Genomic DNA, 22,313 nt, shown 5'->3' with positions numbered 1-22,313 from the left:
ACTCAGCCATCCATGTAATTGAAGAGTAAAGCTATGTGTTAGGTTTGGCAATATGGGTACAAATTAAGATCTTTAGAGTTCTAAATAAAACCCAAATGGAAAACAGCAAGAAAAAAAAAAGATCTTTAGAGTTTCTAAACTCTGAAAATATTATGGTACTTATTTCCAACCCTCATTAAAAATAGAATTACTAAACTATGAAATTGCTATAATGAATCACAACAAAGTACTGATTTTTCTCATGGTGACTACTTTGATGCTTTCTTTAACATATCAGATACCAATTTTTAAGTGCCTTCTCATTCTATTTCTTGGTGCCTCCACTTTGCTGGGGCTCTAATCATATGATAAAGCCTTGCAATGATGGTACAAGAAAGGAGTGATCTGTTTGCCTGAGTGGGTCAACAAAGACTTCAATTAGGATCAGAGTCTTGACTTGGGTCTTGAATGATGAATAAGAGTTTTCCAGATGACTCTTTGCCTAGGCAGAGAAACATGAAACAGCTGGGTGAATAGGAACCACATTTGAGAGAGTGGAATGAGTGAAGCTGCCCAGCTAGAAAGAGGTCAAGTCCCTAAACACAGTTTATTATTAGTATCTAATATCATAATTGATGTTGTTATATTTTTTTCTATTTTATTTTTTCATCCACAAGTTTATTCAGCAAATACCTATTAAGAGCAGAATTTTGTTGAAACACTATGAAGGAATACTGGAGCACTGTGAGGGACACCTGGGTGCGTAAAAAGTATTTCCTCTAAGTAGTTGTGGAGAATATTTATTAAAAATATTTATTAAAAGGTGGCATGTGGTAAGAGCCATGGAAAAGGCCCCAAAGAAGGCATTTGGGCGCAGAGCGGAGTTCTCTTTCACCTATAGACTTTCATGACCAAGAGAGTGTTTGAACAGGCTCTTATTTGGTTGTAATTCAAGAGTAATATATTGATAACAATATATATTATTTTTCTTAAAATCACCTTTATTCCCACCACTAAAGAACTATTATTAACATTTTGTTAAATTTCCATTTGATCTCTTGTATTCCACAGTCGTAATACATTATCCTTTTTCACTCAGTTGTATTTATTTCCTATAACATTACAAACCTATTGTTGACATCGTTTTGATAACTAAGATTATATCATATTCTTAAGAAATTATTCGTTCAAGGGATTATAGCTATGCCTTTTAAAAAAATTATCTCTTAGAGATAGATACTAAAGTATGTGATATCTAGGGGTTAAAATAATCCAACTAGGGGAGTGAATGGAAATATAGATGAAAGCAGAGTAGACAGGAGTTGATGACTGTTGAAGCTGAGTGGTGGGCTCCTGGGGGTTCATTGAACTCTTCTTGCTACTTGGGTATTTTTACATTACCCACAATAAAAAGTTTTTTAAAAAAGAAAAACATCTCATCATGTGATGGTAAAAATATGTGGTAGATTTAGATTGTTCTCAATTCGTTACTCTCTCCCTCTGCCACGTAACCTGGCAGTGCCCTAGAAAGGGCAGAGTAAATTGGCCAGCTCCATTGACCTTGGTCTTAGTCATGTGACTCTCTGACCATTGGAATGTTAGCAGACATGATGGAGCACAGATTTCAGACATACTACCTTGGTTTGACTAATCCCCTTACCTTCATGCCCCAGGAAGCGTGACCCTTCAAGTTTGGTCCTAAAACAAGACATGTGCAGCTGACCTGAACACAGTCTGAAGCCTGAAGCCAAGTCTATCCAACTGGCAGCCTGAAGCAGAGCTGCTGGTGCTGGCATACAATCACCTGGTTATGTGGGGATCTTTCTTGCAGCTTTGCTTGTGTAAGAGATCTTCTGCCAGTTTCCAGTTGGTTTTCTGTGAGAATTGTTCCACATGTAAATGTATTTGATGTGTTTGTGGGGGTAGGTGAGTTCCATGTCCTCCTACTCCACCATCTTGATCCACTTCCATGTATTTTTGTTTTGGGGTAATTGGTACTGTTATTCCAGATTCTATCCTTAACCACATGAAGTTTTTCTTTGCTTTCTCATCTTACTCTCAAATATATTTTATTGAGATTATATTCTTATTGTGATCATTTAACTAACTTAGCCCTGAGTATAAAAATTTCCTCGTTATTAATAATTAAATAAAACAAAGTAATAGTGATAAAAATCTTTTCTTGGATTGTGAATATTCTGATAAAATATTACAAGAAAATATTCTTGATTTATTAAGCAAACAGTGCCCCCTTTTGACCACTGGACTCCATAAAAGAAATCCTGAGAGAGGTACCTTTTTCATCTCTGCTAGGAATTGAATTTATATGTATGGATATCTAAAGAAACCATCCTGTGTTACCTTAATGGTGTATACACCATGTGCTTTTCAGATTTATTTTATAGCGTTTTAATTTTTAAATGTTAGGTCCACTAGAGTGTTTAATGGCAGTTTTGTTAGACCCAAATTTTAGTTTTATGGATCTTCTTTATCGTATCTGATTCAGGTTGAATATGAAGGTTTAAAGCATGAGATTAAGCGATTTGAGGAGGAGACGGTGCTGCTGAACAGCCAACTGGAAGATGCCATCCGGTTGAAAGAAATCGCCGAGCACCAACTGGAAGAAGCCCTTGAGACCTTAAAAAATGAAAGGGAGCAAAAGAACAGCCTGCGGAAGGAGCTCTCCCAGTACATCACCCTCAATGATAACCATATCAGCATTTCAGTCGATGGACTCAAGTTTGCAGAGGATGGAAGTGAACCCAACAATGATGACAAAATGAACGGGCATATTCACGGGCCCCTTGTGAAACTGAATGGAGACTATCGGACTCCCACTCTAAGGAAAGGAGAGTCTCTACACCCTGTTTCTGACTTATTCAGTGAGCTGAACATCTCAGAAATACAGAAATTGAAGCAGCAACTTATGCAGGTAAGAACTTTGTTTAGGGCTGTTAGAGTGAATATTTTGTAAGTTACGTGTAGTGTGTTGTGGGATTTCTTATTGTCACATTTCAGTTCTAGATTTTTAAAATATTCTTTAGCAACTCTGAAAGTACAATAGTTTAGAAAGACACAAAAGAGGTGTTGAAGCGAAATCTCTCATTTGCATTGCTTTACGAAATTTATCTCTTAGATAAATTAGATAGCAATCGAGTGTGAAGGGAGAAAAGACAGCATCTTGATGCATTTATCACAAAAGACTGCAAAAGCTTTATACACAAGAGAAATGACAGAAAATGAAGTTTGCTATCACAAGCAACTCTGTGTATAGCTTCAAGATAAATAGTTATACTTCACAGCAATATTTTAAGCTCTAAAAGACATGAATGACATGGAGAGGGGGAAGGGTAAGATGGGACAAAGTGAGAGTGACATGGACATATACACAATACCAAATAGATAGCTATTAGGAAGCAGCCGCGTAGCGGTGCTTTGTGACCACCTAGAGGGGTGAGATAGGGAGGGTGGGAGGGAGGGAGATGCAAGAGGGAAGAGATGTGGGGGTACATGTATACGTATAACTGATTCACTTTGTTATACAGCAGAAACTAACACACCATTGTAAAGCAGTTATACTCCAGTAAAGATGTTAAAAATAAATAAATAAATAAATAAATGAATAAATAAATACGTCAAAGACATGAAGGACTTTCTATATACAAACTAGCAGGATATCATGTAATTATGATCATATGATTAAAAATACAGAACAGGTATAAATCTGAAACCAAGGATTTCTTCTTCCTACATGAGCTAGGCCTTAAATTTTTAGCATCTTCTAATCAAATGTCTTGGGGAGAGTCCCGCAAGCTTATCTCACTGTGAAATGGCTTTCTAATGTAGTCTTGCTTCCCGACCATACATTAATCCAGTGATGATGGAAATGATGTCAGAGGAGCAGCATCGCCACCACCATCATCACCTGTGGGCTGCTGAGGGACAAATTGTTGGGCTCCCCACAGATCTACTGAGCCAGGCATCTGCTTCAACAAGCTTGTTAAGTGACAAGTTTGAGGCTTGCTCTTCAGTCTGTTATCCCACCAAGGTTCTTTGCATAAAGCTGATAATTAAAGGCCTTAAGACGCTGGCAATCACTTTTTTTTATAGCAAACAGGGCTTATAATTTTCTTTTCTATTTATTTATTTAGTTATCTATCTATTTATTTATGGCTGTGTTGGGTCTTCGTTGCTGCATGTGGGCTTTCTCTAGTTGCAGCAAGTGGGGGCTACTCTTCATTGCGGTGGCTCCTCTTGCTGTGGGGCACAGGCTCTAGGTGCTCGGGCTTCAGTAGTTGTGGCACATGGGCTTAGTTGCTCTGCTGCATGTGGGATCTTCCTGGACCAGGGCTCGAACCCGTGTCCCCTGAATTGGCAGACAGATTCTTTTTTTTTTTTTTTTTTTAATTTTTGCGGTACGCGGGCCTCTCACTGTTGTGGCCTCTCCCGTTGCGGAGCACAGGCTCCGGATGCGCAGTCTCAGCAGCCATGGCTCACGGGCCTAGCCGCTCCACGGCATGTGGGATCTTCCCGGACTGGGGCACGAACCTGTGTCCCCTGCATCGGCAGGCGGACTCTCAATCACTGCGCCACCAGGGAAGTCCCAGGCCTTATAATTTTCTGCCTCTACAGAAATGATGACTGAAAATGTAATTAGCAGAAGTAAATAAGACTAGAGAACCAATAAAATTAATATATTATTAGGCTTATTTTTAATATTATATCAAAAGTTGACATACCCTTTAACTTTTTTAAAAAATATTTATTTATTTATCTATTTATTTATTTTTGGCTGCGTTGGGTCTTCGTTGCTGTGCGTGGGCTTTCTCTAGTTGCGGTGAGTGGGGGCTACTTTTCGTTGAGGTGCACGGGCTTCTCATTGCGGTGGCTTCTCTTGTTGCAGAGCATGGGCTCTAGGTGCGCGGGCTTTAGTAGTTGTGGCTCGCAGGCTCTAGAGCGCAGGCTTAGTAGTTGTGGTGCATGAGCTTAGTTGCTCTGCGGCATGTGGGATCTTCCCGGCACAGGGATTGAACCCATGTCCCCTGCATTGGCAGACAGATTCTTAACCACTGCACCACGAGGGAAGTCCACCCTTTAACTCTTAACTTTACCTGCCCAGTGCTTTTGGCTGCTGAAAGAGAATTAGTGAGAATTCATTTTCTCAGTGTTCAATTTGAATCAAGGTAAGAGGGTATGGCCACTGGAAGAAAATTAATTTCATATAGATTTACCTGACTGCAAAGTGCAGTTCTGTGTAGGTGATACTTGTTCATGTCTTTTTGCTCAATTTATACTAATACAACCAGGTGGATAGAAAACACATTTCTTGTGAAAAAAAATTTTTGTGACATATATTTACAAGAACGTATGCCCTCAAATTAAATAGAATTAATGTAAAATTTTTCTTAAACTATCATGTTGGTTTCTTTAGGATAAAACTTTAGTGGTTTGAAGCTTTTGTTTTTTTTTTTAATTTTGGTGGCACTGAGAGTATATGAGGAAGAGGGGGTTTTATATGTAAACAGCCCAATAGTTTTCAGCCAGGTCAACTATTGGTTGAAAGCTCAGAGCAGTTCTCAGTTTTAATCCTAGATGTAATCTGAGCTGGGGAATACAAAAGTCCAAAAGAGAGGAGTAGTTTAATCAAAAGAATGGTGAAGAACAAGTTCTCAGCAAGAGAGTGGTTCTCAAAGGGAACCACCTTGCAGCACTTGGGGTGGGAGAGTTCCTCATTGTCTGAGTCTGTCTGATGAGTTACAGGAGGTTTAGCATCTCTGGTCCCAACCCATTAAATGCTCATTACATCTCCTCATAGATGTGGTGACCAAAAATGCCCCACACATTTCAAATGTCCCAAGGGTCAACCCCTAGTCAAGAATCATTCTTAGAGGGACAGCACTTTACTCTCCCATAAAATGGGGATACATTTTACCTTCTTCAAAGTGTCATGAAGGTTTTTGAGTTAATGTACACAGAGTGCTTAGAACAGGGCCAGGCACATGATAAATGCTCAATAATTATGAACTATTATCATTATTTCAACTCCACAGTGCCTTTAATTTGTTAAGCACTCCATTTATTTAGCTGTTATTAATATAATTAACTGTTATTGTTGGATGATTAGCTCAAGGATAGTCATCTCAGATGGGAGTAATGTGGCTGCTGGTTAAGTCTCGGGGTGTGAGACAGTCTGAAAAGGGATATTCATTCAGCAAAAAGTTAGAGTGAGAAAAACTTGGCTGGATAAACCGTCCCTCAATATATGAGAAAACTGTGTACCTTTGAATCTTTCATTAGCACTTAATTAATGCTGACAGTTTATAAAGATGTAGAGGGACACAGGAAGGGCCTTATGTCCCAAAGTTTGCTCTTAATTTAGTTGTAAAAAACAGGCTCCACACAGGAAGGGCTTTGCAGTGTCCAGTCTCACACTCGGAAAACTAACTACTAATTTTGTTGTAGGCAAAGTAACTACCTCTTTTCTTTTAACCACCTCTTTTCTTTTAATCAGCATTTTTTGTAATATATCTTATTCAAACTGTTGAACACTAGTATAGCAGAATGTATCTTCTCATGCATAATTTCTTTATAATCTGAGTTTTTCCTTAGCTATGTGTCCCCTTGTGTTTAATTCATATAAATAAATTATAAAAACATTACAGGAGGGCTTCCATAGTGGCGCAGTGGTTCACAATCCGCCTGCCAACGCAGGGGACACGGGTTCGAGCCCTGGTCTGGGAAGATCCCACATGCCACAGAGCAACTAAGCCCATGCACAACAAGTACTCAGCCTGCGCTCTAGAGCTCTCATGCCACAACTACTGAGCCTGCGTGCCTAGAGCCCGTGCTCCACAACAAGAGAAGCCACCGCAATGAGAAGCCTGTGCACCACAACAGAGTAGCCCCCACTCGCCGCAACTAGAGAAAGCCTGTGAACAGCAACAGAGACCCAATGCAGCCAAAAATAAATAAATTTTTTTTTAATTACAGGATACATTGCCTAGAAGTTATTGCAGTTGATGTGAATGAGCCTTGAAAATAATATGGCAGTTCTAATAAACAACACTTACGCACACCTTGCAGCACATACCATGGCAGTACCATTGTTTTGGACCTTCTGAGGGAGCAATAAAATGCACTTTCACTATGACTATCTGGAACACTTGGGGCCAGATGTATTTTGAAATTAAATATTCAGAATATAGAAAGTGTAGGCATAGAGAAAATTTCCCCTCTTCCCTTCTACGTTCTTTGGCTGGCCTAATAATTAAATTGAAGACAGACTAACAAGAGAAAAACAAATTTAATTTCATATGTAGAAGGGCAGAGGCAGGAATGTAACACCCTATACCAGGGAATATGCAGCTTTTAAGATTTTCTTTCTTAGGATTAAAGAAACCCTTTGAGGGACTTCCCTTGTGGTCCAGTGGTTAGGAATCTGCATTCCAATGCAGGGGACGCAGGTTTGATCCCTGGTTGGAGGCTAAGATCCCACATGCCGTGGGGAACTAAGCCTGCAGGCCACAACTAGAGAGCCTGCGTGCCGCAACTACTGAGGCCGCGAACTCTGGAGGCTCCCCACCTCAACTAGAGAGAAGTGAGTGGGCTGTGATGAAGAGCCTGTGTGCCTCAACTAAGACCCAATGCAGCCAAATAAATAAATAAATATATATTTTTTATGCTTTAAATATACTTTTATTTCTGTTTTTTAAATTAGTCCAAAATAAATACTTTAAAAAATAAAATAAAAAAACCCTTTGAAAACAGCATACCTGAGTCAAAGCCTATCAGCCTCTTCTTATCTTGCAAGATTCCATCTATGCGTGTAAATTACATTTTCCCCACTAAGGATACTTACTTAACCTGATTCCAAAAAGAAAAAAACTATGTTTATGCCTTGGGTATCAGGAATGTTGGGTTAATTGCCTCACTTCTCTGAGGTGCATTTATAAAAGGGAAGGTGAAAGGTGATAAATTAGCCCCATCACTAGTCTCTATGATGCCTTTGTTGGAATTAGGAAAAAAATTAAAAAGTCCCCTTCCTCAAGATATCATACTGCCATCTGCTGGAAAATGGTAGTAATATTGATAAATATAAAAACCTACACTGACTACAATTTAAATAGTGCCTCCTAGAATTGGATCACCCTCAAAACCCAGTTATTTCAAACAGGTTATAATAATAATAATAATTCCCAGTGACAAGTACTTTAGTTCATTTTATTAGAATGAAAATAAGTAGATCCTGCCTGGGAACACTAAATAAATTACATAGTCTATTTAAAGGAGTCTCTATGCTTGTGCTAAAATTTCTACCTTTGACAAATAGCCTCTGTTTAACTTCATATCACAGAGAGTAAGACTAAGCAGGAGAAAACTCTTTGCATTGTTTTTATCAGTATCATACTGGCTATATAATTTCACACGTAATGTGAGAAAATAGTAACATTTCTGTAAAACTGAAATTTATAAGTTTTGTTGTATCCTCGTGGATGTGGAAGAAATAAAGATCCATATTGTGTTTAGATATACTCTATTAAAGGCAATTTAAAATTTTCCTATAATGATGGTAAGTGGTCAATTTGCTGCATGTCCCATAAGAGTTAAAAGCAATTTGTATATATTTGCTTAATTGGTGGATGCTTATAACCCAGGTAGATAGTGTTATCCCCATTTTACAGATAGGAAAACTGAGGCACAAATATGTTATGTCATTTGCTCAAAGCCAAAAGCCTAGGAAGTGGATTGCTACACAGAGAAAGAGAGAGAGTCAAACAAATGAAATATTATTTGTGCTTAACAAAGACTCACAGAATATTTATGGGATGAAATTAGTAAGACAAGGCTGGTCAGTTCCTAGTTTTTAAAAATGTGACAAATACAATTTCTTAGGACAAAGTTGACAACTTAAGTTGTCAAACTATTATAAACTTTACAGTTAAAGATTACCTTTAAAAGCTTTAGGCAGGGCTTCCCTGGTGGCGCAGTGGTTGAAAGTCCACCTGTCTATGCAGGGGACATGGGTTCGTGCCCCGGTCCGGGAAGATCCCACATGCCGCGGAGCGGCTGGGCCCGTGAGCCGTGGCCACTGAGCCTGCACATCCGGAGCCTGTGCTCCGCAACGGGAGCGGCCGCAACAGTGAGAGGCCCGCGTACCGCAAGAAAACAAACAAACAAAAAAAGCTTTAGGCAAACACATTTCTCAGAAGCCTTATTTTTTTTTTAAACCATCTGTCAGTAACCATAATAAGAGCATCCATAATCACACGACAAGGGGTGAGTCTATGTAGTTTTTTTTTTTTTTTTTTTTTTTTGCGCTATGGGGACCTCTCACTGTTGTGGCCTCTCCCGTTGCGGAGCACAGGCTCCGAACGCGCAGGCTCAGCGGCCATGGCTCACGGGCCTAGCCACTCCGTGGCATGTGAGATCTTCCCGGACCGGGGCACGAACCCGTGCCCCACACGAATCTGCATCGGCAGGCGCACTCTCAACCACTGCGCCACCAGGGAAGTTCTATGTAGTTATTTTTTAAGAACAGCTTTATGGCAATTATTCACATACAATCCACCCACTTAAAGGGTATAATTTGGTGTTTTTTAGTATATTCACACAGTTGTTCAATCACCACCACAGTCAACTCATTACACCAAAAAGAAACTATGTACCCATTAGTAGCCACTCCAACCGTAGGCAACCACTAATCTACTTTATGTCTCAGTAGATTTGTCTATTCTGGACATTTCATTTAAGTGGAATCACACAATATGTGGTCTTTTGTGTCTGGCTTCTATCACTTAGCATAATATGTTCAATTCATGTTGTAACATATAGTAGTATTTCATTTCTTTTTATTGCCAAATAATACTCTGTTATATAGATATACCACATTTTATTTATTCATTTATCAGTGATGGACATTTGAGTTATTTCCACTTTTCAGCTATTATGAATAATGCTGTTATGAACATTCATGTACAGGTTTTTATGTGCACTTATATTTTAATTCCTTTGAGCATATACTTAAGAGTAGAGTTGCTGGGTCGTAGGGTAACTCTATGTTTCACCTTCTGAGGAACTGCCAGACTGTTTTCAAAGCAGCTGAACCATTTCACATCTCCACTGGCAGTGTATGAGGATTCTGATTTCTCCACAGCCTCACAGACATTTATTTGCCTCTTGACCATAGCCTAATTGCCCTGGCTAGAACTTCTAGTACAACGCTGAATAAAAGTGGCAGGAGCAATCATTTTCGTCCTGTTCCTGATCCTAAGAGGAAGGCATTCACCATTAAGTATGTCATCTGTGGGTGTTTTGTAGATGCCCCAGCAGGTTTAGGAAGTTCTCTTCTATTTCTAGATTGTTGTCTGTTTTCATCATGAAGGGGTATTGAATTTTGTCAGATGCTTTTTCTGCATACATTGAGATGATCGGTGGTTTTGTCCTGTGTTCTGTTAATACAGTGTATTATATTTATTGATTTTTGCATGTTAAGTCAACATTGCATTCCTAGGATAAACCCCACTTGGTCAGGTTGTCTAACACTTTTTTATATATTGCTGGATTCAGTTTTCTAGTATTTTGTTCAAGATTTTTGTGTCTATATTCATAAGAGATACTGGTCTATAGTTTTCTTTGCCTGGTTTTGGTATCAGAGTAATACTGGCCTCATAGAATGACTTGAAAAGACTCCCTCCCCTTCTTTTTTTTTTTTTTTTTTTGAGTCTTTGTCCAGCTGACTGACTTTTGCATATACGTGTGTGTCTGTGTGAGAGAGATAGACAGAGAGAAGAGATTCCTTCTCACCACACTCTCCAAAATATATTACCTTCTTTTCCAACTGCTGGATTCCCTCACCTTGTGTTTCTTGGTTGTAGGCTGATCTTTTTTCACAGCTCTCATTCATCAGGGCACAGATTTGCCAGTGTTACTTCACTTGAAGCAGAGAAGAATGTTATTTATTTCTGAGTTCTATTTTACATACTCATACTATGTATAACATTACAAAAATCACACCAGTCATTCAGGTGTCAAACTGAAAGTCAGATGACCAGGATAAAGACTTTATAGAAATTAATAATTCATAAAACAGCTTTTATTTCTTTTCCTATAAAAGTCCTAATATAAACATGCAAATTCTGCTGTCTTTTCTTTTGTTCCTTCACAAAAGAATCTATCAGTACTCAGTACATGTAAATGTGTTTATTTAAAAGTTAAACACTCAGCGAAATGAAAAATAATTTCTATGGTGGTCCAGTGGTTAAGACCCCACGCTCCCAATGCATGGGGCCCAGGTTCGATCCCTGGTTGGGGAACTGGATCCCACATGCATGCCGCAACTAGGAGTTCGCATGCCACAACTAAGAATTCCACATGTTGCAACTAAAGATCCCATGTGCCGCAAATAAGACTCGGCGCAGTCAAAATAAATAAATAAATAAATAAATATTAAAATCGTCCCCTCCCTCCAACCGTCATTCCAACTGCCTTTAAAAGTAATAATAATAATAATAATAATTTCTATGGGATGGGATTTCGCTGGCGGCCTCCGTGCTTTAGGATTCCGTGCTTCCACTTTGGGAGCACGGGTTCGAAACCTGGCCAGGGAACTAAGATCCCACACACATGCCGCAACTAAGAGCCTGCATGCTGCATGGCCAAAAAATAATAAAAATTTCTATGGCACATAATTATAACAATAATAATAATATATATTGTGTACTTATACCAGACTACAGAGTTTACAAATTATGCATTCAAGTTTTCTGGCAAAACAACCAACCCTACTATGCAAAGTAAAATCTTCAGTTTCAGACAGAAGACAGAGATTGTAAGAAGAGAAATAAGGCAACTATTCTTAGTCACTGTAGAAGATTATATATTATTTATATATAATTATAGAAGATTACAGTTAACTCAGCAAGGCTCTCTTGAATAAGTTCTTCACAAATGGAGATTAAAATATACACTTAAAATGAATAGTAATTTTAATCTTTAAGTGCTTTGCATTTAATAATTCAAAGTACCATGTATCTTAAATAGCTTAAGCCCTGCTGTCTGAAATCCAAATACAATTTAAGGTACTTCAAGCCTCAGTAGCTGAGGGAAAATGTAATGGCAGAGTTATACAAAATTATCCACAATTTAGTTATCTTTTTTTGGAGGGGGAGGGCAAACCAACCTCACTTGTCCAGAAAAAATATATATACACACACACACCTGTATGTATGTATGTGTGTATAAAATTTGGACATCATTCCCTATTCAAATGATTCCACCAGAAATGTATTGAGTGTGGAAATTAGTACTATATGTGGAACATATACATATGAAGGAGACTGTTCTATTTGATGTTTTCTGGAGGTGCTATCATGAAGAAACTGGTAGACATACTTTGGGGCTTAGAAAATGTTCATGTTAAATGGGAATTGGCAAAGTCCAGGTTGGAAGCTCTCCTAAAGGCATTATCTCATTTATCGTAACACTTTTGCCTCTAAAACAAACCTGAGACACGTTCAGTACATTTTGTTCTCGTCCAGTTTTTAGTTTTATCCAAAAGTTTTTCCTATTGAAGAGCTTTTTGAAATCAGCTATGTGTATTGTATTCATGTATACTAATCAAATGATATTTAGACTTTTCAGAGCAAATTTACTTAATTTTTAAGAGAAAAAGAAAAAAACAGTCCATTTCATTGAGATTGTATACAATACCAATAATAGAATATTTAGGAGACTTTCCATCACTTTTATCAAAAATTCAAATGTCTTGGCTTTTCATCAAATACTGTGTTGCATAATTACCTGGATTTTCACTTAAAATTATTGCCCAATAGTCTGGGTAAGTCAATTCATCTTCAGCTGTAAGCAAGTACAATCTATTATACATAATGAAACCCAGCTAAGAGGATTTGTATTCAAATATATCCTGACTCTGAGATGAAAGAGTTGCTTTTGCACATACAAATACAAATTTGTAAAGCAGATGTGTTTGCCATGTAGAAGCATTTTGGTCGTGGGAATTGGACCACAGTTACCCAAATGTTAACAACAGCTAACATTATAATACCTTGAGCATTAAATTCACTGTCCTACTGAATCATCCAAATGTCCCTATGAGACAGGCATTGTTATGCTCCTTTTATACGTTATTAAACTGAAGCTTGCCCAGATTTGACTTCTGTATAATGCATGAGAATTTAGATGGGTAAATATGCAGAGCATAATTCTTTTGGAATGATGTACTTTTTTGATTGACTTACCAGTGCTGCTGAAATAAGAAAACACACTCCAATTCAACTTGTAGTAATGGAAACATGGGCTCTTCTGCATTTTTAAAACATATACATGTCCAAATGTGAATGGGTCAAGCTCATCACTGGCATTGCCTTGAAGTCATTCAGAGACTTTCTTTTGCCCTTGCAGGTAGAACGGGAGAAGGCCATTCTTCTGGCCAATCTCCAGGAGTCACAGACGCAGCTGGAACACACCAAGGGGGCACTGACGGAGCAGCACGAACGGGTGCACCGGCTCACGGAGCACGTTAATGCCATGAGGGGCCTGCAGAGCAGCAAGGAGCTCAAGCAGCTGGACGGGGAAAAGGGCCAGGACTCGGGAGAGGAGACCCATGACTACGAGGTGGACATCAATGGCTTAGAGATCCTTGAATGCAAATACAGGGTAGCAGTAACTGAGGTGATCGATTTGAAAGCTGAAATTAAGGCCTTAAAGGAGAAATATAATAAATCTGTAGAAAACTATACTGAAGAGAAGACTAAGTATGAGAGTAAGATCCAAATGTATGATGAGCAGATTACAAGCCTTGAGAAGACCACCAAGGAGAGTGGAGAGAAGATGGCCCATATGGAGAAGGAGTTGCAAAAGATGACCAGCATAGCCAATGAAAATCACAATACCCTTAATACAGCCCAGGATGAGTTGGTGACATTTAGTGAGGAGCTAGCTCAGCTTTACCATCATGTATGTCTGTGTAATAATGAAACCCCTAACAGGGTCATGCTGGACTACTATAGGCAAAGTAGAGTCACCCGTAGTGGCAGCCTGAAAGGGCCTGATGATCCCAGGGGACTTTTGTCTCCACGGTTGGCCAGGCGGGGTGTGTCATCCCCTGTAGAAACAAGGACCTCACCTGAACCAGTTTCAAAAGAAAACACAGAGGCCAGCAAAGAACCAAGTCCAACCAAGACTCCCACCATCTCTCCTGTTATTACTGCCCCACCATCATCTCCAGTATTAGACACAAGTGACATCCGCAAAGAACCAATGAATATCTACAACCTTAATGCCATAATCCGGGACCAAATCAAACATCTGCAGAAAGCTGTGGACCGGTCCTTGCAACTGTCTCGTCAAAGAGCTGCAGCACGGGAGCTGGCCCCCATGATTGATAAAGACAAAGAAGCCCTAATGGAAGAGATCCTCAAGCTTAAGTCCCTGCTGAGCACCAAACGGGAGCAGATCGCCACACTGAGGGCAGTGCTGAAAGCCAACAAACAGGTGATCTCATTCTACTAATGAGCCATGCTAACCAACACTTTAACTCGTTTATTCCTAAATGTTTTTGAGTGTCCACCACCATCAGGATGAGAGTTCAGATTCCTGGTCATAGAGGAATAAAACAAACTATGGCCAGAGCCAGATCAGAATGTAATAATTTCTTTGAAGTGAATGGATGAAACAGGAGAGTAGCTATGTCCTACTAAGTAGAGGTAGAGGTGAGGAAATTAAAGCAGGAACAGAGAAGATCCAGCTGCAGATGTAGAAAGGCAGTCCAGGCGGTACTTACCTGGAGCCCAGCGATCATTGAGTGTAGAAATAGGAGATGGGGGAATGCAGAATAGTCTGGCATGGAAGCTTACACCAGGCAGAGACTGCAGCAAGAAAGGCACCCTGGTAGGCAGCTAGAGCAAACAGAGGGGAGCTCTCTAGAGAGAGAGGTAGAGATAGAGATAAAATAGAATGTGCACTAACTCTGCCACTAACCACAGATCTGAAATTTAGGTCCACTTGGGATGTTAATTCACCTCAGTGAGAGCTTAAGCAGTAGAGAATTTTTCCTAACCATAGATCTTGTCCTTCTGGCATAAGTAGGAATGCTACCACATGATCCTACCTAACTCCTAGATCTCCTTGATGTCTGAATTTGGTTTTCACCCTCAAGCTTTACCTGGATGACAGTGCTATGACATATAGGTGGGAAAATATTTTTAACCTCTGTTATTTTCTCTGGAAAGTGAGACTTGAAAGATACCTTTGAGAAGGGTGCTGAATAAAGGGTATTGATAAAAAGAAGCAACAAAACATCAAATACCTTCCTGCAAATGTGAGCAATGCTAGTGTTGGAGAGTGAAAGTTAATTTCAGATTCAGACTTCCTTTCCCTTTTGCCTTTAACTGGGGGAAACCATACCATTATCATGCTGTCTACATTGCAGCTTTCTACCATCTTTATCTTCAGTTCCCATAAACCTGTTGATAGAATTTGGAGGTCTATACCACAAGCAGTAATAATCTTTGCACTATATAAACATGTTTTTTACAAATCTAAAGGCAAAATAGGACCTTATTTTTGTGCTATCACTTCAGGGAATTAGAAAAGATTAGGGTGAATGAAGAATTAGTGAGAGATCTGATTCCAGTTTGAGGTCAGAATAAAGAATTTGTTACCATATCCTTCCAAAGACCCAATGATTTAGTGGTCATGAATAACTAATACCGTATTAGATAAGGCTTAGAAGACCTTCATCAAGGACATAATATCCTGGGCATTCTTGGTCAAGCCATTCAAATAACTTCTTTGACTTCTTCCTGAAGTTTGAATATTACTGACCTAGAAACCTAGATCTATAGAAGTGTCAAGATGCTTAATTGACATAGAAGTACAGATAAGCATGGTTGATCAGCCAAGAGAGACTAATTTGTCAGTAAGCATTCATTGATTCCATATTTCATGGCAGGTAGTAAGTAGGGATGCAAAAATAAATGACTAGTAATCTAGTAGAATTTCAATACATGCCTGTAACTATTTACAAGATAGTACCTATCATCGAGCATTTTAGAGTGATATAAACAGTGCCATAGGAATTCAGAGCAGTTCAAAGCATTCCTGGCTGAATTTTATTTTCATAGTAGTTTGTGGTACCATTTGCATTACATTAGTGTCACAGCCCATATGGTCTCAGTAAATTAAATGTAAACACATTTCTAGCCATGCCTCTAGTTTACATTTTAATGATGTTAGGGCTATTGCTGTGATGCTGTGTGCCATAAATAGTTCAGGTCTCTACAGATGACATCCACTATATTTAGACGTTGTGGAATATTTATTATTAAGGCTAAGCTAAGAATTCTGTCATAGAGGAAAAAAAGAGAATCTTCCTGTTTTTATTAAAACAGGCATTCTGCATTCTCTATGACTTTTAATATACCTTAAGGTTTTTTGTAAGCACAGTGTCTTCTGATAAGTAAATGTTTACAAAGAACCATCTGTATACTAAACTGTGATGGATGCTAAAGATTCAAAGAAGGCCAGTATATGGTCCCTGCCTTCCAGAAAAAGACTCACAGACTTCTGGGGATGTCAGAATAGAACAGATAATTACAGTTTGATATTGTACATGCTGTAATCCAATTTACGGGAACATTGCAAAGGAAGTAACTAATGTATCCTAGATCTAGACCTCTGTGGCTGGAAACAAGATTTTTTATTTAGAAAATCAACTTTGGGAGAATGTGGTGAATGCAGACGTCAGCAAATCTGCTAAAGGGTTAGAGATACTTACACTTTCTTAATTCCGAAAAAACTTCGTGCAATCTTGTTGACAAAAATCTACAAACATTGCTGAGTCCTTTGGGGTATTTTTCACAATAAATGAGTTTGTACGTCTGTTTCAGATCTTGCTCTTCTGTCACTTCCCTCTCTTTTCCCCTTAGATAACTCACCGTGTAGCTCCACGTGTTTACAAACTTGTTACATCTACATTTTCACAACTTAAACTTAACTATCTGTTCTAAGTGATTATGTGTCTAAATTTTTAAAAAATTAAACAACTGCCATTTTTCCCCAGGTCGATTTCTGCATTCTGGATAACTTTCTGAATCTATAACATTTCTAAAGTTTCTACTGAGTTATAGCACTACAGAACATACTAAACTATTTTATGAGTAACCTCTCATTTTAATCTGAATTTAAATACAATCAAAACTATTAAGTTACATTAAAAATAAAAATTAAAAAAACTATTAACTTACGACTTTGGAATAAAAACATTAACAAACTACCTTATCCAATAGTGTTTTAATTAAAAAAGAATCCATTTATCCCTATAAATGGATTGGCACTTTGTAGAAGAAAGTTGAAGCACTTGAAGTCCACTTGAAGTCCACTTGAAGCACAAAAAGAAATGTTAAAAAACCACAGTAGTCTTCCTGGGAAATCCCATTACTAATGAATTTTTTTCATTAGTAATGGGCTTTTTTCATTAGTATTGAATATTTTTACACACTCTGAAAACTGTAGTTAACAGTTTGTAAAAATGGTGTGTTTCCAGTTTGGCCTCAATGTGAATACCATGGGGGCTATGCATCAAATAGGCAGTCCCTAAATATACATTGATTTCATGCATTGATTTAGCCAACATTTTTTGTTTGTTTGTTTCTATTTCCTACTGTGTGTCAGGCTAGTTCTCAATTTGAAACACTCTTAATTCCAAGAACTTAAACATGCCGAAATCCCAAATTCAAACAAATACTTTAATTCATTCAATATTTTGGTGCCTGCTTTGGCAGCATATATACTAAAATTGGAACGATACAGAGAAGATTAGTACGGCCCCTGCACAAGGATGACACGCAAATTCGTGAAGCATTCTATATTTAAAATATATGTATATATTTTTTGGAATCTGATTTTATGGAGATTGTGAAGAAGAATTTGACTATAATTTATTGTTTTGAAGAAATTGTATACAAAGACTTAGGAAATAATTGATTCTTTGTTAATTCTTTTCCTTAAATATATAATATGGATTTATAGTTTGTCATACTCATGTTATAAATTGCAATGACCTGTGTCTTTTATTCTATATCTTTCAGACCCACCAAGCACAGGTGACAAAATATTTGAGTTCTATTGTATTTCGACTGGGAGCTGTGCTTCTTCACTAACTTCTCCTTGATAAAACCCTTCTTGTATAAAGTTTCATTTTGGCTCCCTTCATATCTGAAAATCCCACACTCAATCTGCATTAAATATTTACTGAACTACTATCATTCCCTTAGCTCTTGATAGTGACTGGTTCACAGCTGGCTTCTAGGGCAGTTTATCCACATTATAGATTCACTTTTATGTTTTGACATAAAAAAAATTGCCCTTTGTCCAAAGTACATATATATGTTTATATAAAATTCAACCTAGACAATTTCACTTTTTATTTATGAAAGAAATAGACCCAGCATGAAGAATCTGTATGATAGATTTTCCTGATATGAAAATTGTAAGCATTGTGATTTTTCTGCTTTAGACAGCTGAGGTGGCATTAGCTAATCTCAAGAACAAATATGAAAACGAAAAAGCAATGGTGACTGAAACTATGACGAAACTTAGAAATGAACTGAAGGCTTTGAAAGAAGATGCAGCAACTTTCTCATCCCTGAGAGCAATGTTTGCAACAAGGTAATAGTTTTTCTTGCAAGATTAGCTGTGGTACATGGGGAAAAGACTTCAAAATGCACATGTTCATCTTCGTGCATCGTGAGTGTTACTTAGTCTGCCATCTAAAAGGGCAAGGTGTAAAGAAAATACATGAGATTCCACTCTGACAAATCTAAGATAAAACCTTTTGTGCTGTTTTCCAGAGCCATCTACTGGACACACTGGGTCAAGCAATTCTTCTACATACAAGTGTTCTTATTTATTAATTTTTAAATTTTTTAATTTTTTGGCCATGCCACACAGCTTGCAGATCTTAGTTCCCCAACCAGGGAGAGAAGCCGGGCCCCCAGCAGTGGAAGCAGAGTCCTAACCACTGAAATCCCAAGAAATTCCCCATACAAGTGTTTTTAAATTAATAGATATTTTTTCTAGAGACTTATGTGCCCAATAGAATTAGACCAAAAAAAAAAAAGACCTCCAATAAGGGGGAAAAAACCCACTTCCTAAAATAGCTAAATATTACATTATCACCACTGACATTTATTTCTGTATACATAAAAGTGTTTATCATTAGCAAGTATTTGTGTGAAAAAGATACTTTGTAATGAAGATTAATATTCATATCAGCTAATTACTTTAATATAGTGTGAATTAAATTATAATTTCTAAAATGTAATTATATGTAAACAAATTTTTCACACTGCCCAACTAATTATTTAGACAAATATTAGTTACTACCTCCCCCCACCAGTTTTGTTATGAAGCACCACTATATTATTTTTTAGACTTGAAATGATGGTTAAGAATTACTGATTCAACGTTTTCAAAATCTTGAGGTGTTCAATATAGTGTTGCAGTTTCCTTTTTGTTGTCACAGTTCAGTGCCAAAACAAAAATAGTTCTATAGGGCTTCCCTGGTGGCGCAGTGGTTGAGAATCCGCCTGCCAATGCAGGGGACACGGGTTCGTGCCCCAGTCCGGGAAGATCCCACATGCCGCGCAGCAGCTAGGCCCGTGAGCCATAGCTGCTGAGCCTGCGCGTCCAGAGCCTGTGCTCCGCAACGGGAGAGGCCACAGCAGTGAGAGGCCCGCGTACTGGAAAAAAAAAAAAAAAAAAAGTTCTATATTTTATATGATTCAAACTTGGTACAAAATTCACAAAGCATAACTATGCTTATGCTTTATTTACAGATTCAGTAAATTAATTACGTGTAGCTGATAAAAAAAAAAATCCTGGGCCCTGGAATCTGTCCAGCTTCCTTTTAGTGTCAGAAGAGAAAAGGCTCAAACTCAAACTTTGTTATTGACTCTTGGAAATGGCAGTGAGGTGGCCGAGTCCCTAAGAGACCACAAGGTTACAGGAGGACTGAAGGGAACTGACTTCTGGGTCTGAGCACAGTAGAGTTTGGGGAGTAGAATGTGCACACCTCTGGCCACTATGGCGGTGGAGGGCGGCAGGATGGAGAATGGGTTTGGTGCACAATGCCCTCCTCTTTGAAAAGGAAATCAAAACATTTTTAAAGGGACATTTAACGTCTCGATCTGGTTTATATAAGAATTATTATCCTCAAATAATGCATTTTCACAGAAATTTGTTTTTTCAGGTATATTAACTGCCTTACTCCATAGTATTTTTAAAAATATTTTTTTCTAACCAATTAAAATAAATCCAGGGTCCTGAAATCCACACTTTATTTTACTAAGCCCTGATTTTTCTTATGATATTCCTACTATGCTTCTCGACATTCAGTGTTAAAGAAAATGGAACCCAGGAGATTGGGATTGACATATATACACTAATATGTATAAAATAGATAACTAATAAGAACCCGCTGTGTAAAAAATTAAATTAAATTATATTTTTTAAAAAAAGAAAATGGGCCCCACCTGGATCTCAAGTTCTTTCACTACAAAGTCTGTTCTTTCTTTAAAATACCAAAAGTCTTGTGTTAATTTCAAAGTTTGTACAATACATTTTGGGTAACTCCAGAAAGTCATTAACTATCTTCTGATTCATGGAGAGTTCTTACTATCCTAGTGGGTAAATAAATGCAGAAAAAACTCAATAATTGTGTGAATAATTCTTCCTTCCAAATGTACATATGACCACTGAGCTTATCCTCCTGCTGCAGCACAAGTATCAAGTATCAAACCTGAGTAAAGATGTTCCTGACAGCCGGCTATATCTGTTTTGAACCCTATGCGAATCTTGGTTTTCTTTGACACCTATTGCTTTATCATCTGGTTGGGAAATCATTGAAGATACTCAGGTTTCTAATTCAGGCATATCTGCCATATTGAAAACAATAGCAACTACAATCTGTACTCAATTAAAATAAAACCTATAAATATAAATAAAGAAGTACATATTTTCTTTACAAATATTATTATTCCTTTGCATGTTACAGGCATAGACTATAAAGCTATTGTACCACATCTACAATGCTGTGAACATTACCTGAGACTTTACTGTTGGTTCTTCTGCAACCACAATAACTGTCTCTGGGGTTTAAGATACCACCTATTAAGAATGTCCCCATATATACTTCATTGTATAGATTAACTATCAGTTATTGAACCTGCTCTGTTTCCAGTTTTCTACTGTAATAGATTACTTCCATTGTGATCTAGGAAGACCAGTGTTCCAAATATCTAAATTCCAGTAAAATTCATTACTTTCAACTTAAGTTCCAAACTTAATTTCACCAAGATTTTCTCCTGACCACTTTTCTGTTGTGGTTCCAGATGTGATGAATATGTCACACAGTTGGATGAGATGCAGAGACAGTTAGCAGCTGCAGAGGATGAGAAGAAGACTCTAAACACTTTGTTACGAATGGCTATCCAGCAAAAACTCGCCCTGACCCAGCGGCTGGAGGACTTAGAGTTTGACCATGAGCAGTCCCGTCGCAGCAAAGGCAAACTTGGAAAGAGCAAGATCGGCAGCCCTAAAGTAAGTGGGGAGGCATCAGTCACCGTGCCCACCATAGACACTTACCTCCTGCATAGTCAGGGCCCACAGACACCCAACATTCGGGTCAGCAGTGGCACTCAGAGGAAAAGGTATGCATGCAGCGATCTTCATAGTATGGTGCAGTGGCCAGATTTTAGTTAACTGCAAAAGTTAATGTGCTCTTATTGTGGAGGATGGAGGAAGGAAAGGAAGGGAAAAACTGGGAGTGGGTGTATAAATGGGCCTTGCCCATGTTGGTTTTTCCAAATTAAAACCTTTGGATACTTGTGTTTATTTATTCCTTTCTGTCCCCCACACCCCATCTCTTGGTTAACCATAATATACTTTTCAAGTGTCTGTTAACATTTTTGCTGTTCCTTGTATGCATAAATATGCCTCTCCCTTACCTCCAACCTAAAAATTGGTAGACAAAAAGGTCAATATTAAGAATGAAGCTATGTTTTACATGGGTGATAGTTTTAATGGCAATGGTGCTATTTACCAGCTTCTCTCTAACGAGGCAAGGATATGAATGTGTTCTCTTAGGGGAACTTTTGTCCATATTCCGAAAACTGATGACTGACTGAAAGGAGATGTCTCTATTTAGGTCAAATAGAATGGAATATGTATAGTCTTTTTCTTAAAAGCAGGTTTTTGTGCTTTTTTCATTTGGTATGTGAATATTGTTCAAAAGTCACTTGTATGGTTTTTAATGG

At 38.1% G+C, this 22,313-nt stretch overlaps 1 protein-coding gene across 10 annotated transcripts in view; it reads left to right on the top strand.

Moving 5' to 3' along the window:
• The window catches only part of BICD1 (BICD cargo adaptor 1), a gene marked incomplete at both ends in the record, with an annotated part of 207,485 nt that overhangs the window by 151,457 nt on the left and 33,715 nt on the right, over positions 1–22,313 (top strand). For 4 of the 10 annotated variants that reach the window (XM_079715428.1, XM_079715426.1, XM_079715430.1 and 1 more), the window contains 4 exons: positions 2,486–2,911; positions 13,399–14,490; positions 18,515–18,666; positions 21,390–21,597. In XM_079715428.1, coding sequence (XP_079571554.1) covers positions 2,486–2,911; positions 13,399–14,490; positions 18,515–18,666; positions 21,390–21,597 — 1,878 coding nt within the window. Of the gene's footprint in view, positions 1–2,452; positions 2,912–13,398; positions 14,491–18,514; positions 18,667–21,389; positions 21,708–22,313 lie in introns of all 10 variants that reach the window. The other 6 variants (XM_079715427.1, XM_079715423.1, XM_079715425.1 and 3 more) reach the window with 4 other exon arrangements.

The sequence above is a fragment of the Hyperoodon ampullatus genome (genome assembly GCF_949752795.1).
Source record: "Hyperoodon ampullatus genome assembly, chromosome: 11".
NCBI classification, from domain to species: Eukaryota; Metazoa; Chordata; class Mammalia; order Artiodactyla; family Ziphiidae; genus Hyperoodon; species Hyperoodon ampullatus.
The sequence above is the reverse complement of the archived record's forward strand: the minus strand, read 5'-3'. Positions and strand labels throughout refer to the sequence as shown.